Source organism: Lepidothrix coronata, unplaced genomic scaffold (genome assembly GCF_001604755.1).
Source record: "Lepidothrix coronata isolate B3197 unplaced genomic scaffold, Lepidothrix_coronata-1.0 Scaffold73, whole genome shotgun sequence".
Classification (NCBI taxonomy): Eukaryota; Metazoa; Chordata; class Aves; order Passeriformes; family Pipridae; genus Lepidothrix; species Lepidothrix coronata.
In genome coordinates this window covers 2,924,808-2,940,752 of record NW_016690253.1, presented here as the reverse complement: position 1 = coordinate 2,940,752, position 15,945 = coordinate 2,924,808, and the positions used below count along the sequence as shown (strand labels likewise).

The following is a 15,945-nucleotide window of genomic DNA, read 5'->3' as shown; positions in this document are numbered from 1 at the left end:
GGGGACTGTCCTGTGCCGTAGTGGAGGATATTGGTGTCATCCATCGTCCCACAGCTGCCACGGCTGCCTTACAGAGCTGAGCCCCAGCACCCCCCAGGATGGAAATCCAGCTGTGCCCAGTGAGACATTCCCCCTGTGCTGGGGGAGAAGGAAGGGGGGATGTTTGGAGTGATGGCATTTTGTCTTCCCAAGTCACTGCTATGTGTGACAGAGCCCTGATGTCCTGGAATGGCCGAGCACCTGCCTGCCCATGGGAAGTGGTGAATGAATTCCTTCTTCTGCCTTCCTTGCATGCAGAGCTTTACTCATGAAATTGTCTTTATCCCAACCCATGAGTTTTCTCACTTTTACTGTTCTGATTCTCTCCCCCATTCCACCAAGGGGGGACTGTGTGGATGTGTGGGGCTGAGTTGGCAGTTGGGTATAAACCACAACACCCTCTGTGGGAAAAAGCCACCCTGTGCCATTATACAGTGAGGGTTTTTTAATAAATACCTTTTTTTTTTTTTTGCACAGAAATATACCAAGTTTTACAGAGTACAAACTGCAGGGATAATGACTGAGCATCAAAGACAGAGGATGCAGAGAGCCCTGCTGTCTCCCTCCGGTCTTTTCCAGGCTCTGGTCTCCCCATAACCTTGATTTGCTAAGGCTGGGGAGGGGACAGACAAGGTTCCAGCATGTCCTGCCCCAAGAAAGCCATGCTGGGCAAGTCTCAGCTCTGGGCTGAGGGCACCTGCTGCGAGAGCATCACTGGGACCGAGCAGGATGCAGGCCACCTGCAATGGATGGACAATAGCCTTTTGGTGCTGGTGGAGAGACTGGTGCTGGGGTGAACACCGAGTGGTGGCAGTGCTGGAAGTTTCTGGGGAGTTGGTGAGCACAACCCCCATTTTAATCCATCAGAGATGACTGGGAAAGGACAGCCCAGTTGTTTGGACCCCAAAGGCAGCTGCCCAGCAAAAAGGGATACTCTGGTCCCACAGCAAAGCACCTGGCTCTGCCTTGCCCTGGCTCCACAATCACCCAGGCAGGGCTTGGCCCTGCTCCTGCCTGGCATGGCCAGGTTGAGCCATGGTCTCATGGCTCCCATCCCTGTCAGCAAGCCCTTCATCCACAGCTCTGGCCACCGAGCACTCTGCCCACCAGAGGAGCCAGGAGAGTGGGTACTCACATTCCCCTTTACCTGATCTGAAGGAGAAAGAACCCCAAAGAGAGGGGTCAGGCAGGGCGGATTGGGGTAGGGAGAGGGGAGGTTTGGCCTGTCCGCAGGCTCCCTGTGCCAGAATCCCACCTCTGGGGCAGACACCAGGCAGGCCACGCTCCAGGAGAAAGGAGCATCCTCACCACTTAAAGCCATGGGACCATGTTTGGCTTGGGATCAGAGATGACCCTCTTGGCCAGCTCTGCCACAGCCAGACCTCCAGCTGCCCAGCAACCCAGAGGGGGAAAGCAGAGAGCATCAGGAAAAGACTCTGCTGCTCCAAAGCCACTTACCTCAGGTACAAGACCACTGTGAGCCTTTCCCCCTTTTCAAAGGGATCTAGGAGAACACCTTCCTTACTGCTCCTCCCTGATCTCCAGACAGCAAATATTGCTACAGGCACCAGAGTATGGACGGGGCTCCCCACTCCCACTTGGCAACAAATCCACACAGGGGAAGAACCATCTCCCCAAACAGAGAGCGTGGACACCAACTGTGAGGATGGACAGAGGTTTGCCACACCAATCCTGCATCCCCAACTCCTAATCAGAGCCCTGAGCAGAACAGGGCCCAGTGGGGACATGGGGCAAGGCTGGGCAGCAGCCCAGGGAGGCAGCAAGGCTGTTCTAATCATGGGAAATGTTATGTCTACTCGAGGGGGAAGTGAAGGAATCAAATGCACCATGGGGAGACCCCCGCGTTGAGCCAGGAACAAGCTGCTGCTCGGCTCTGGCTGCTACAGCACTTACGTGAGTGGGGAGTGAGGGGCAGGAGATGGCTGGCTGGCTCCAGAGCCACCCCCACAGCCCGGCCTCACCCCACCTGGGGACAGCTATTTTTGGTTAGGAGGGTAAGGCTATTGTGTGATGGCACCAGCTTGTACAGGTGAGGCGGGGGCCCGACGGACACCGGGAGGGGTCCCAGGCACGGCGAAGGGAGGGCGGGTGGGTGGGTGTGAGTGTGTGAAGAGGCAGGAGGGAGGCAGACCCGCTATTTGCCCGTGGCAGGGGCAGTGGCCACGATCTCTTCGTACTTGGGCGGTGGGTCATTGTAGGAGACGCTGGTCTCCTCCCCACTGCTGCTCTCCGGGTGGCCCGTCACCTCCTCGTAGGAAGGCGGGGGGGTGGCACTGGACAGTCTGGAGAGGATGGAGACCGAGTGCTCTGGCGGGCAGAGGGTGTTGTCTTGCTGGGGGGGGGTGCCCCCAGCTCTGCCGTCTCCAGCCCCCCGGTTGCTGGCTTCCCGCTGGTACTGGGTTTCCCCCTGGCTCTGGGAGCGCTCCCGGTACACCATGACCCTGGGCAGGCTGCGTCCCGTCCGGCTGGCCAGGTACCGGTTCTGGGCGTAGGAAGGGCGGTGGCGGGTGGCCTTTTGAAGCTGGCACCTCCAGATGATGAAGAGAGCGATGACTATCAGAAGGGCCACTCCCAGCAGGGGCACCACCACATACATGGCGTCAGAGCGCTCCGTGCTGTGCCCAGGGTCCTTGACAGAGTAGACGGAGTTGGTGTAGCCCTTCCAAAACTCCATCTGTGGCGGGAGCAGAGAAACAACCATCATGTGCTGCAGGTGGGAGAAGCACCCCCTGACCACCACCAGCAATAATCACTGCCTTCCCCAGGCCCACAAAAGGGGCAGCTTTTCGGATGTCCCCCACCACTTCTGCCTGAGGTGCTGTAGGAACCAACAAAGGTGGTCATGGGAACATCCCTCAACAGTGGCCAACAGCCCCCACACCAAGCAGGGAGAAATTTAGCTCACACCAACCCCAGGCTGGAGAGTCGGGGACAACAGCACAGATTTCCCAGGTGCCATGGGAGTGCCAGCTTGACCTGCAGCTGTGGGCAGGGTGTCCTGGCACAACCAAGGCAGTGGCCTAGGAAGGGAAAGCCATGCTGGAAAGTGAGGCCACAGCATGCTGCCTGCAGACAGAAGAGGACAAAAGGAACAGGAGAGGCTGTTCCCCCTGTGCTTTCCCTCTCTGTCTCCAGCTTGCTGAAGTGTGAACCCTCACACATCCACTGGGGAGCAGGGCAGGACAAACTCACCGTCTTCTCCTTGTTCTCAAACACCTCCTTGACCTCCTCATAGCTGCAGACCTCCTCGATGCACTCCCGCTCGATGGTGCCCTGACGGATCTCCTCCAGGAAGCCATTGGCTCTGGGAAAGCGTTTCAGGACCGAGTGGGCATTCCTGGCCCCCAAGAACACTGCAACACACAAGGCAGAGACATGCTGAGCAGGGACAACCCCATACCTGGCCTCTGCCCAGCCAGGCTTTCCCACCTGGCTTCCTAGTGCTACAGGCATTCCCAACACCAAAAGCCCAGGGCTACAAATGAGGTGGCACAGCAGAGTACCCACTGTGGGACAGCACACCCAGAGGGGCACAGGGCTCTCGGGGTCTGCCCAGAGATGTATGGCACCAGGAGCCCTTCCATCGGGGCTGAGGTGCTGGAGACTTTGGAAGCAGCAGCTGCAGCCACACAGGGCAACTGAAGAAGCGACAGAAGGTTCCAAAAATACTTGTTGTCAACCTCCTGCCCGTGATGAACTTCACCTTTCTGCCTCTTTGCTGCAAAGGAGATCCCACCAGGCAAGGGAGACCCTGCAGGGCTGGGATGGAGAGCCAGGGCTCTGGCACGAGAGGGACTCACAGCACACAGTTCACTGCACGACAGCCTGCTGGGAGCTGCTGGCCCTGCTGCCAGCTGCTGAGGGGTCATGCAGGCTCAGGTAGCTTCAAGGACTCTGCTCAGGTCCTAGAGAAACCACTGTGTCTTCTCCCAGGCCAACAAGAGCAAACATCCCCAACATACGGGGACAGTACAGGGGTCATGACTCAGGTACTGAGGGGGGCCTGAACAACCTCTCCTCTCATCACATTCTCATCCCTACTGTGTTTTGGTGCAGAGGCCTCACAAACCTTCCTCTGCTCCCAAAGCCTGGGAGATTCCTCAGGTGTTCCCACAGAGCATGCAGTCAGGAAGCCAGAGTGAGCAGGAAGAGCACCTTCCTGCCTGCGAGACAGACATCAAAGCCTCTCCCCACATATTCTGCAGGAAGGAGACCCCCATGGGGCACAGCAGGCAGGCACCTACCAGGACCTGCAGCAGCACAGGAGGCAAACAAGCTGTTGCCCAGAAAGCAGAAACTTCACACAAAACATGATCCTCCCAGGATCCAAACATCCCATGCACACATTTCAGGAGTGAGTGTTTCCACAAAGCAGCTCAACACACTCAGCTGTAGGCTGACCCCATCTCTTCCCACCACACCACAAAATCATGCTGCTTCCCTTGAGAAAGATGAATTGGTTCAGCTGGCTGATCCACAGGAACATATTTACCTCCTTCACCCTCAGGCTTAGTCTTCCATTGGATCAACAAGGTGAACCAATTCACAGAGCAGCAGCACCAGAGATGCAGGAAAAGGAGGCAGGGGGACACACGGAGTCTCCCATGTGACCAGCTTGGTGCTAACACAGAAATACTCCTTCAACAAGGATCTCAGTGAAGATCAAACACAAGTCAGTGGAAAGCTACCAACTTCTTTCCTTAGGAGCCTTTTGCCAGGGAGAAAGGCAGTTTTCCTTCTGCTTTACCTTCCACATATCCTGCTCCTAAAACAATACAGCAAGGTGTTTGTGAGAGTATTTGTAAATATCAACAGGGATGAGATCATGGTGTGAGAGGCAACTACTGCTGTGCTACACCATCCTGGGCTTGGAGGCACTGTGCTCCTTTTGTGCTGTGTAGGTGCATTTTCCCCTCGTGATTTATTAATGCCTTGCTTCAGCAAGAGAGTTTGCAGAAGGCTGAACCACTGAGGTGTGAATGAAGAGCAGCATGAATGATGTGAGTCACAGATCTTCCCTCAGAATCGACTTTATTATGCAAACCTTTTTTTTGTTTTTTTTTGTTTTTTTACAAGGATAACCGAAAAAGCATTTTCAAGAGGCACAGAAGGCATCTCACAGAAGGGCAGGCAGGGATCAGCTTGCCTTGGCTTTCACAGTTGAGGAGGGTTATCCTGGCTGGAGAGAGAGCAGGCTGTCAGGCCGACCTCCTCTTGAGCCTTTCCAGAAGAAGATGAAATTTTACAGAGACAGCACCCATTCTGCAAATGTCCCATCCTTTGCTGGAGAAGTCTGGCCTCACCTCCTTTGCCTCCCACCTTGATCAGGCTGCGGTGTGAACTCTCCCCTCCTCAGCACTTGAGCCTGAGACTCTTTCCAACTTCCTCAGCACACGTTGGAGCAACAAGCTTGGCTGCAGATCTCACTGTCAGGGCTTTCCATCCCTGCAGACACCGGTCACTTGACCCCTTCCCTGCTTTGCTGTGCTGAACTGGCCACTATGGTGGGAAATAAAAACAGACACACAGGCAGGCAGGTATCACGAGCAGTGTCCCAACTCTAAGCATGCTGTGACAGAGGGGTGTGTCTCTCCCCACATGCGATTTCCTACAAATGGTAGGAGAGCAGAAACTAAGTCACTGCTCCCTCTCCTCTGCTACATGGAAAGTGCAAAGAGCTCCCACGTGCCTGGGGACCAGAGCAGGAAAACCACAGAGGCTTTCAGGAAACAAGAGCCTCTCATCCCCAACATGGATCCCCAACTGACATGAAGAGCAGACAGCAGAGCAGGTCCTGAACCTAAGTCCCAGGGCTGAGGGGACTTCCCAAGGCCCAGCACCCTCAGCACTGACCCCCTGTGCCTCTCCAAGTCTCCCCACACCAGCTGGAGAACCGGTGCTCGGGAAAGATCAGAGTTTTAGGCGGGGGAAGCAGGACTGAGGGCTGGGTTCACCTCATCCCTGCTGGTTTTCCTGGGCTGCTGATGGCCCCTGGTGGACATCAGCCCACATCTCGGCTGTCCAGCTTGGGGACACCCCAGGGCTGTTTCTCTGGAGAAGGACACACAGCTGTGCCTGCAGAGGGACAGATGGGGCTGCTCGCTGCTGCACAGCATGTGATGGGGAACAGGCTCATCACCACATCCCCCTCCTGCACGTCAGGGTCACCGTGAAGGGCTGACTTGGCAGGAGACACTGCCACCAAAGGGGACACCTTCCACAACCAGGAAATGCTGGTGAGCCCGCCCCTGAGCTCTGGGAGGGAGAAAAGGCAGCAGTGCAGGAAGGCAGGGACCCAGCTGGGCACCCTCCTCACTAACTGGAGGTTAAAGCAGCCTTTTAAAAACACTGCCTGAAGATCTCTGCTCCCTCCCCCACTCAGCACAGCACACATAATGAAAGAAGGCATACCTGTCATCCCTGGGGTCCTCCTCCTCCTCCTCCTCAGCACGGACACTGCCTCCACCTTCACCGCTGGCTCTGGCGACACTCCGAGCAAATCCTGAGATCCCAGACAGATCTCTGTGCCTCTCCACTCACTACTGCCATGCTCCTTGAGCTCCCAGCACACGCTGCACGCAGCCTCCGCACAGGCTGCCCAGGAGAGCGAGGAGGGAGGGTTGAGCCCGGCTCTGAACAGCCCACACGCCATCCTCCACCCTGCACCCTCGCCAGCCTCAGCCCCGCTGTCCAGGCACTCCTCTGGGGGTGCCACGTCCACAGGAACACAGAGCCCCAGTGCCACCAGCACACAGGCCCCAGGGCAGTGTGGCCCCCTGGGTGGGCACTGGTGGGTGGCAGCTCTGCTGTTGGGAGGTGCCAGAGCAGGCCGGCAGCCCCTGCGGAGGGGCCGGTCAGCCCACAGAGCCTCAGGGAGGCCCGTCCTGCACAGCAAGCACCACACACAGAAAGAAATGCTGTGGCCTCTGGGTAGTCCCAGAGAGGTCAGACCTTCAGCACCTCCTCTCGACTCCCACCTTGCAGAGGGGAGAGAGAAGCACAAGTCAGGCCGGACCTCAGATCTCATCCAGGGGTAGCAGCTGATGGCATCAGCTCCCCATAGAGGATAACACCCCCCAAAAAAGCACAGGCACCCCCTCCCGTGAGAGATGGCTGCCAAACATCCCCCTTCTCTCCAGCACCACTGCCACCTCTCCATCTTGCCTGGGGAGCACTTACTTGCCATGCTGCCTCACTCGGCCACGGGGGGCTCCTGCCTACCTGTAGGGAAGAAAACAGGACAGTCACTGACAGATTAAATCACCCCCTAAAGCCCAAGACCTCCATCACCCAGAGTCAGATTCATCCAGAAAGCAGGGTGCTGACAGGTGGACCCAGGACAGATCCCAGCTAAGCAGTGCCCCTGCAGAGAGCCAAGGACTCCAGCTGGCTCCCCACTCATTGCATGGCTGGAGGGGCTCAGGGACCCTCAGCTCCTGGAGTGCTGGGAGCCCAGGGAGGACCAGGGCCCTGCCCAAGCAGCTCAGTGCAAAGTAGAAAGGGAAGAACTGGATGAAGGAGAGACCACATTTCTCATCAGCAGACACAATGACCTGCCGTGTCAGAAGCTGTTGGGAACAGCCTGGTGCTCTTCCCTTCTACAAGAGATTGATGGATACAGGTAAAGCAGTCATCCTGTTTCAGAGCAATGTCACAGCCGTGCCAGTTCTCACTCCTGCAACTCCTACCCACAATCTGCAATAAATGGGGCCACACAGTTTGCTCCACTGCCATAAAGCTGACTACACAGCAGGAAAGAAAAGGACATGCATCTCCTTAAGGTTGTTGGGCCTCTGTAAGGGCAGCAGCAAGAGTGACAGAGCTCCCTGAACACCTCTCCAGCTGGAAAAGCACCTTTTTTGCTTGAAGAGCAAAACTGTAGTAAACAAAACCCCACAAGAGTGAAGCAAAGCCCCGCAGAAGGAGAGGATACTCCTCTCTGCCTGCAGGAGGAGTGTCATCTACTTGTTTTTCATGCTTTGCCTTCTCCCTGTGCTCAATTCCCCATGGATCAGACAACCCTGGGCTAACTCTCATTTCGTGTGACATCTTGCTGTGGCAAAGCCACCACTCCATCAGGAGACAGAGGGACAGGACTCCCAGCTCCTACAGTGATCTATTGTGGATGAAGGAGCAAACACAGTTAGAAACAGCAGGAACTAAACCACATGCTGATCTCAGGTCCAGGACTTCAGATACTCAGTTTTTCCGAAAGTCCTTGGGTCTGCTCAGCAGGAGCGAGGCCAGGGACAGCACAGAGCCATCCACGGGGTCAGCAGGGCTGGAAACACAGCTCTCCTCCCACATAAAAGTCAGGCACCCAGACACACAGAAGGGCTGGTGCCACACACCATCACAGCAGGCAGCACCACACGTCACAACAACCACCTTCCAGTAAATGGAGCACCTCTCTCTGCCAACATCAGGTTCCCCATGGTTTCCAAGGTTCCTACACCATAAGTGGCAAGAGGGCAAGCAAGCCTGGACCTGTCTCCAGAGGGAGAAAGCAGCTTCCTCCCAACAGTTTGCAAAGCTCAGATTGTAAACCTCAGTCTGGAGTTGAAGCAAGAATGAGGGAAAGCAGGAGAGCATCAGGACTACACAGGGGGATCCGCTGCTTCCTATGCCCCCCAGCCCAGCCCTGCTTCTGTGAGCCCTCCTGGAGGATGTGAGAGGCCTCCAGATTCATGTATTCTCCCACTGCCCTCCAGATCCATGGATTCCCCCACAGACCCCTGGATCCATGCATTCCCCGGCAGGATGTGTCAGCTCTAAGCAGGGACAACCTGACCCGCTTTTACTGTCATCAGTTTTTAAAAAGAGATCCAAACCCCCAGGATAAAAGAAGGGACAGCACAGAGAACTTGCCACAGTTCCCACACAAGCGCTCATTGTTATGGGCATTCCCCCTCTTTGATGGACAGGAGGACAGAGACACAGAAATGAGGATATTCAAGACCAGATCTCTCAGGATCCCCAGCTCCATAACCCACATCATTCATCATCAGGCAACAAATTTAACATCGTTTCATTTAATTTACAGTCTTTCAGTTTTTTCCAAGCATCTGTGTCAACGCTCCCAGCGTCAGAGCTCAGGGGTGGTTTATTCCAAGTGCAAACAATAAGGCAAGTCCACACAAGCCCAGAAGCACGAGCGACGCCGGTGAGAAGGGCACACATCCCAGACACTTATTTTTATTTCCACGTGCAAATTCCTTAACCACCTCCCCCGGCTCCTGCGAGCAGGAAAAGCTGGAGCACCACACACGCTGACGCCAAGGGGAGCAGCATCCCTCCCGCCCCCACACAGCCACGCAGGCTGAGAGAAGCCTGAAGCTGGAGGCTGACCCAGCAGACGCCCACCCATTCCCGGTCCCCCCCTCCGGCTTCCCATCCTCTATAAATACCCCATCGATAGGAGGTTGCCAAGGCAACCGTGAGGAGGCGCGAGGGATGCAGCCATGGGAGTGAGGATGCTGCAGTCGCACATTTGTGTCTCCCCCAGGCTCCCCCATCTCCGCCCCCGCTCCCGTCACCGACGCCAGAGGAGGAAATCGTGCCGGGAAAACACGGTGCAACGCGTGGTGCCGACCCCCGAGCGGGCCTGGGGGGTCCACACTGGGGGATGGCATCTCCTCGACAGGCTGGGGAGGGCACAGGTCCAGGGCAGGGGGACCCGCAGCCCCCCGTGCCGCGCAGGGAGGATGCTGACTCTGCCGGCATCACGTAGCCGCGGTACCAGCGGCTCAGCTGGATCCAGCACTGGGGGTTTTCCGTGACAGGATCCACCGTGAGAAGTGGCTACACCGGACAGGGACCGTGAGATCCCCACGGGAAGCCTCGTCCTCCCAAAACAGCCTCCAGACCCCACCGCGCTCCCCGCGCCGGCTGCCCCGGCAGCCTCCGCCCCGGCCCCTCCGTGCCCAAACCCAGCTCCAAATTACTCCCACCGCCCTCGGCTTCCAGAGCCGCCCCACGACGGGTACCCCGAGCTCACCTGTCACCCCACAACAGGGACCCCCAGCTCACCTGCCCGGGGGCTTCCCAGCCCCGGGCGAGCCCCTTCCCCGCCCCACCGACACGTCTCCCCGCGGCTCTGCCACTCTGCTCTTCCCCGAGCGCTCAGAGACCCCTCGCCAGCCCCATCCCCGGTGGTCCCGCCCGGTGCCCGCCGCCCTCCAACCCCGCCGGTACCTCATGGCGGCCCCGCGCGCGCCGCAGCCGCTCCCTCCCGCCGGCGGGCAGGGAGGGGAGATGAGGCCCCGCCCCCGACACGCCCCTCGCCGCCCCTCGGCCAATCGCTCCGCTCCGCGGAGCGCGCGCCCCGCCTCCCTCCTGCAATAGGAGCGCGATGCGGGCAGTGGGCGGGGCCACGCGCTCCTGCCCCGGCCCGGCTCGTACCGACAGCCAATGAGGGCGCGCTGCGGCTGCCGGGCGGTGCCGCGGTGGCCGCTGGGAGTTGTAGTCCCGCGCGGTGGCGCGGTCCCCGCACAGCGCAGGGCGCGGCCCCGGGGGCGGGCGGAGAGCCCCGGGCGGGGTCTGTGCCCGCTCCGCTCGCAGCAGGGTCCGCCTGCCCCTGCCTGCCGTCTCACAGCGGTTTGCCGGGGCCGGCGCTGCCAGCCTGCGGCAAGAGACCCGCTGTCACATCCCCTGCCTCCTCCTCCTCCTCCTCCTCTTCTTCTTCTTCCTCCTCCTCCTCCTCGCTGCCCGAGTCCTCATAAAAGCAGAGGGTGGCCTGCACCGGGAAGTTCTCCAGCAGCTTCTCCCCGACGCCGTACAGGTGGTCAAAGGCCTTGGACTTGGGCCAGAGGAGCCTGTGCGGGAAGAGCCGGGGTGAGCCCCCCGCCCGCCGCCGCCCCACGCCCCCCGGGGCACCGTGCCGGGGCTCCTACCTGACCGGGTGCCGGAAGAAAGACAGCGCTTTGTCGGGGCCGCCATCCCTCACTGCGTCCCGAGTCTGAGCCTGAGGAGACACAGCCGGGTGGTCCCTGTCCGGGGGCTCCTGCTCCCCCCTTCCCAGCTGGCACCAGGGGCTGCGCTCTCCCCCCCCCGCAGACCCGGCAGATCCCCCCTGAGTTGGGGCGCTCACATCCCCGCAAAGGAAGCTGGCATCTCCCTCCCCCCGCCCCGAGGCAGGCTCTGTGCCAGGGTAATCTCCCCCCCGTGCTCAGGAGCTCGTGCCCAGGCATCCCGCTAACCCCCTGAGGAATGCCCGCCCGGGCTGCAAACAGCCGGCCCTTTCAGGCTGCTGGGGGGTTGTGCTGGCCGTGGCCCCCCGGGGGATCAGCCTGTCCCTGCCCCGGCGTGGGGCACCGGGGTGATGCACCAGGGGAAGTGGGCACGGTGCCATCACAGTGCAACAGTGCCGGCGGCGAGGAACTCTGGGGGAAAGGGGCTGGTTTTCTGCCTAACAGGGACCCCAACCTCTGGTACACGGGGACAGACACAGTAGGGAAGTGTCAAACTCACAGGGTCCGTCTGCTCCCGCCGCCTCCCGGGTCCCTCCTGGGCTCGGGGCAGCCACGGTCTCCAGAGAGGAAGGGGTCTGGGTGAGACAGCAGGTTCAGCGCGACAGCCGCCCACCCTGGCCCGCTCCCCTTTGCCTTGCCCCTCCCACCACAACCCCGGAGTCTCCCACCCGCCCGATCAGCCCCTGCCCGGGTGCCAGCACCCTCTGTCCCACCCGCGGCCGCTGCGATCAGAGGGGTCCCCACCAGCGCAGCCTTCACCCGAACCCAGCTGGAGCCTTCCCCATCCCACCCTCCATGCACACCCGGCCTCCCCCCGGGCAGCGCAGTACCTTCCCCCTTGCTCCAGCCCCAGAGCTGGGCAAGCAGTGGCCACAGGCACCCGGAGCCCGTGGGGAGGCAGGCAACAGGCAGCAGCTTGCATGGTGGCAGGAGACACTGTCCCTTCTGACGCTGCAGACCCTCGGTGAGGACACATTTATAGCCCTGCCTCTGCGGTGACTCACAAATTCTTTGGGGCAGGGGAGCAAAGGACTTGGGGGTGTGGGGACAGCAGTCCCTGCGGTGTGAAATTTGTCCCAGTTGTGTAAACAGAGGACTGGGGGGGGCTGGGGGCGGAGAGGCTGCAATCTCTGGTGGAAAAGCAAAACACACAAGGGAAAAGTTAGACACCATTCGTGAGAAAATCCCCAGGGGGGGAACAGGGGAGGGCAGAGACAATTAACAAGGATGATTAAGTGTTCTTTGTAGCCATTTACATAAGGGAGGGGGAAGGGATGGAGAGTGTTGGGGCAGCATGATGGGCATGAGATGGGACTGCATGGTGGGCATGCCATGGGGACAATGTGGGGGGCTTGTGATGGGGACAGTAAAACAGGCAAGATGAGGACAGTGGGATGGGCTGCATTGGAGGCAAGCACAGAGCAACCAGGAGGCAAGTGATGGGATAATCAAGGGAGGACAGGGAGGGAAGACAGGTGGCAGGGCTGGACCCCAGGCAGAGGCAGGGCAGTGATCTTGCTCAGGCATCCATGGCCCATTGTCCCAAGGAGCTGCCAGGTCCCATTTCCCCACGCTGGGGAAAGCACACACTAGCCTGTTCTTCCTGCCTTCTCCTTCGGCATTTTGAGACCACACTGGGAGGTACGAAAAACTTCTTGATACGAGGGTGCAAGGCTGATGCCCCCCAGCACTGCCCCCCATCCCCTCCCTACCCACTGCTCCTGCCCAAGCGCTCAAGGCAAAGTGCCACTGACAGACAGGTCACCTCCTGCTCCCGGGAATGTTTCAGTTTGGGACAAGGAAAGAAAATAGCAAATGGTCCCCACTGTAGCTCTGCTATCAGCATCCAAACACCCCTGTCCAAACGCCGGCCGGACCCTGCTCGGCTCTGAGCACAATTTGTCACCAGGGGCCCTCCCTGCCCCTCTCCATCTGTGGCAGCCGGTGAGCAGGAGGGGGCACGGGGCCAGCACAGCCCTCATTACCTTCTCCATTTGCTCCTCATTTGGGCCAGTAGTCTTACAACAACAAACCCTGCGGAGGACAAGCAGAGCCAGGCAGAGTGAACCAACAGCCCAAGCTTACTCTGAGGCATGTGGAGTTGAACCTGCTGGTGTTTCACTGCCCCTCCAACCCTTCACAGGCAGCCCAGCCCAGAGCGGGCACACAGAGGGTGGCACACAGTCACCTGCCAGCCACTAAGGCTGGCCAGAAGCGTGACAGCAAGCGTCAGTCCCGAGCCAGTTACTCAAAACCTACTCTGATAATTCAAAAACAAGGCATCCCAGCTCCCCAATCCTTCCCGACGCCAAAGGGGTTTAATTCCGATCTGCAATAAGCCTCTGATCCAGGCGGAGATTTGCAGGTGGATTTTGCAAAGCTGTAGCTAAACAACTCGCAGCCCCTGATCCCCCCCGGCTGCTCACCCTGCCCTGACCAGCCGCCTCCAGTCCTGGGTGACCCCCGGCTGCAGCCGCCCTCGGTCCCGCGCTGCTCCTCCAGCTCCTCCGTAAGTACCGCAGAGCCCCGGCACAGCCCTCCCGGGCCTTTTTGCCATCACCCTGGGCACCCCAGGCATTTCTTTTCCAGCAACACCCCTGGGACGGCACGGGAGGGCTTGGTTAGTGCACAGGAGAGGAGGCAGAAAGTTGGGAGACTTTGGTGCCAAGCATTTGGGGTGGCAGCGGGGGGACAGGGAGCGGAGCGGAGGCCCTGGGGGGTGGCAGCACGCTCAGCCAGGAGCGTTCCCGGGGTGACACGGAGGCCACTGGCCGCAGTGGTGCCAGGGCGGCATGGGCTCAGTCTGGTTTCGCAAGGCACCGAAGGAGGAGGAATTTTGAAACAAAGCAGAGGGAAAACAAACCAACTCGCTCCACCACCTCCGCCAACCCCCACACCCGCGTGCAGGGCTGTGGGCAGGAGGTGGCACAGGCAGAAAAAAAACAGCGTGAGCTGCACCCCGTTGTGCTCACCCCTCCATGGGACAGGTCACCCTGCTCAGGTGGGGTGCTTCCTAGAAGCATCCCCAAAGCCTGCTTTGCCATGATGTGATTCTGCCTTCCGTGGACCTCCAGGCTGTCCTGGGGATGCAGATGTCACTGTCATATGCATCCCTCTCCATCGTTGTCCCCAGCAGCATGGAAGGGCTGATATCCATGGTTCAACCTCAGATGGGCACATCCCATTGTCCCAGTGGAGCCTCAGCAGCTTGGGGTGGGTTGTGGGTGACTGCAGATGCCTTGGGTGAGCCCCTGCAGATGGGGAGGAGGTGCCATCCCTCTTCCTCTGCTGGGAAAGCCTCAGGGTCACCACCTGAGGTCCCAAATAACAGTGTTTGGTTTCCTCGGCTTGGGACCTCACAGGAGACAAAGGACCTCCAGGAAGAGTGTGGGCACTTTCCCCCCACCAGCAGCTGGCTCTCCATCCCTGCCCGTGGCGTCAGTGCAGGGGAGGGCTTTGGCGTCCTTCCTGGGCAGCGCTGCTCTGCCTCTGAAGCCTGGCTGGGGAGATAGCGGAGGTGAAAGGGCGCTTGGCGCTCCTCCACGGGCTTGGGTCAATCGTTAATCTGTGAGGGATTGCTTTCCACTCCTGCAGGTAACTCCCCGCAGCTCCCACCCTGCACAAAACCAGCGGCCCCGGGAGCGGGGTGGAGCTGCAGCGCTGTGAGCGGAGCTCCTCGCAGGGCCATGGGAACGTGAGCACACAGGAGGGAACTGGGCGAGAAGCCGCGAGCCCTGGGTAGGTGACAGCCGGCCCCCACCATGGTGTCCATGGGGCTGCAGCTGCTGGGCTACACCGTGGCCTTCCTGGGCTACATCGGCACGCTGACGGCCACGCTGCTGCCCAGCTGGAAGACCAGCTCCTACATCGGCTCCAGCATCGTGACAGCCGTGAGCTTCACCAAGGGGCTGTGGATGGAGTGCGCCACGTACAGCACGGGCATCACCCAGTGTGACATCTACAGCTCCCTGCTCAACCTGCCTGCCGACATCCAGGCGGCTCAAGCCCTGATGGTGAGCTCCTGCGCCGTGTCCTCCCTCGCCTGCCTCCTCGCCATCGTGGGCATGAGGTGCACTGTCTTCAACCAGGGCTCGCCGGGCAAGGACCGGGTGGCAGTGGCGGGCGGCGCAGTCTTCATCCTCGGGGGGCTGCTCTGCTTCATCCCGCTGGTGTGGAACATCCACGTGGTGCTGCGGGATTTCCGCAACCCCGTGCTCCCCGACAGCATGAAGTTTGAGCTCGGGGAGGCTCTTTACCTGGGCATCATCTCCTCCCTCCTCTCCCTCGTCGGTGGCTTCATCCTCTGCACCTCCTGCCCTGCCCGGGACCCAGCAGCCACCTACACCTACCAGCCTCAGCTGCTGGCGAGCAAGAGCCCCCAGCCCTCTGTCAGCCAGGTGCAGAAGCCCAAGAGTGAGGTCAACTCCTACAACCTGACGGGATATGTGTAGCAGCCGCAGGTGGGAACCAGGCTGGCACCTCTCCCGGCTCCCCAGAGCGCCTGGGCTGGCACCGAGGGAGCGCGGTAAGAGGAGAGGACACGGCGGCATCACCCGTGCTCAGCCCTCTCACTTGCTGGGTGGGGGGGTCAACCCTGCTCTCTCCCTGGGGATCCTGAGAGCCTTGTGACTGCTTGGAGATCCCAGCTGGTGGCTTATGTTTTTGAAGGACCCTGAATCCGGCTTCTGTTTCCTGCTCCATGCTGCCAGCCCGCAGGCAGCCCCTGGCACAGCAGGACCCCAGCCTGCAGCCCCAATGAACCTATCTGTATGGGAGGGGTGGGCTTGTGGCCCCAGGGACCAGCCCCCTGGCCATGGAGGCATCACAGCAGGGTCAAGGGCATCACGGAGTCACTGCTGGGGGGGTTGAGTGCTGGTTGCAAACAGATGTCGCAATAAATTTTTCTTTCTAGCCA

The 15,945-nt window shown here is 59.7% G+C and overlaps 3 protein-coding genes across 6 annotated transcripts; 1 reads left to right on the top strand and 2 right to left on the bottom strand.

Annotated features, from left to right (window-relative positions):
- Positions 1-482: 482 nt before the first annotated feature.
- PRRG3 (proline rich and Gla domain 3) lies at positions 483-10,321 on the bottom strand. Of its 4 annotated transcripts, none has more exons than XM_017819286.1 (4): positions 10,255-10,320; positions 7,240-7,281; positions 3,253-3,413; positions 483-2,734 (listed from the first exon to the last, which is right to left on the bottom strand). In XM_017819286.1, the coding sequence occupies exons 2-4, from the start codon at positions 7,244-7,246 to the stop codon at positions 2,195-2,197; spliced, it is 708 nt and encodes a 235-aa protein (XP_017674775.1). In that variant the 5' UTR covers positions 7,247-7,281; positions 10,255-10,320; the 3' UTR covers positions 483-2,194. The 4 variants fall into 4 exon arrangements, 2 of the variants coding, with proteins under 2 accessions (XP_017674775.1, XP_017674776.1); XM_017819287.1 differs by lacking the exon at positions 10,255-10,320 and adding an exon at positions 8,260-10,102; XR_001875534.1 differs by lacking the exons at positions 483-2,734; positions 3,253-3,413 and adding exons at positions 5,075-5,559; positions 6,472-6,654 and having other exon boundaries at positions 10,255-10,321.
- Positions 10,322-10,609: 288 nt separating this feature from the next.
- Positions 10,610-12,685, bottom strand: RIPPLY1 (ripply transcriptional repressor 1). The gene is made up of 4 exons (XM_017819149.1): positions 11,861-12,685; positions 11,530-11,605; positions 10,953-11,023; positions 10,610-10,874 (listed from the first exon to the last, which is right to left on the bottom strand). Exons 1-4 carry the CDS (start codon positions 12,004-12,006, stop codon positions 10,649-10,651), a joined length of 519 nt encoding a protein of 172 aa, XP_017674638.1. The 5' UTR covers positions 12,007-12,685; the 3' UTR covers positions 10,610-10,648.
- A 1,856-nt stretch (positions 12,686-14,541) lies between these two features.
- Positions 14,542-15,945, top strand: CLDN2 (claudin 2). The gene has a single exon (XM_017819123.1). It carries the CDS (start codon positions 14,792-14,794, stop codon positions 15,479-15,481), a length of 690 nt encoding a protein of 229 aa, XP_017674612.1. The 5' UTR covers positions 14,542-14,791; the 3' UTR covers positions 15,482-15,945.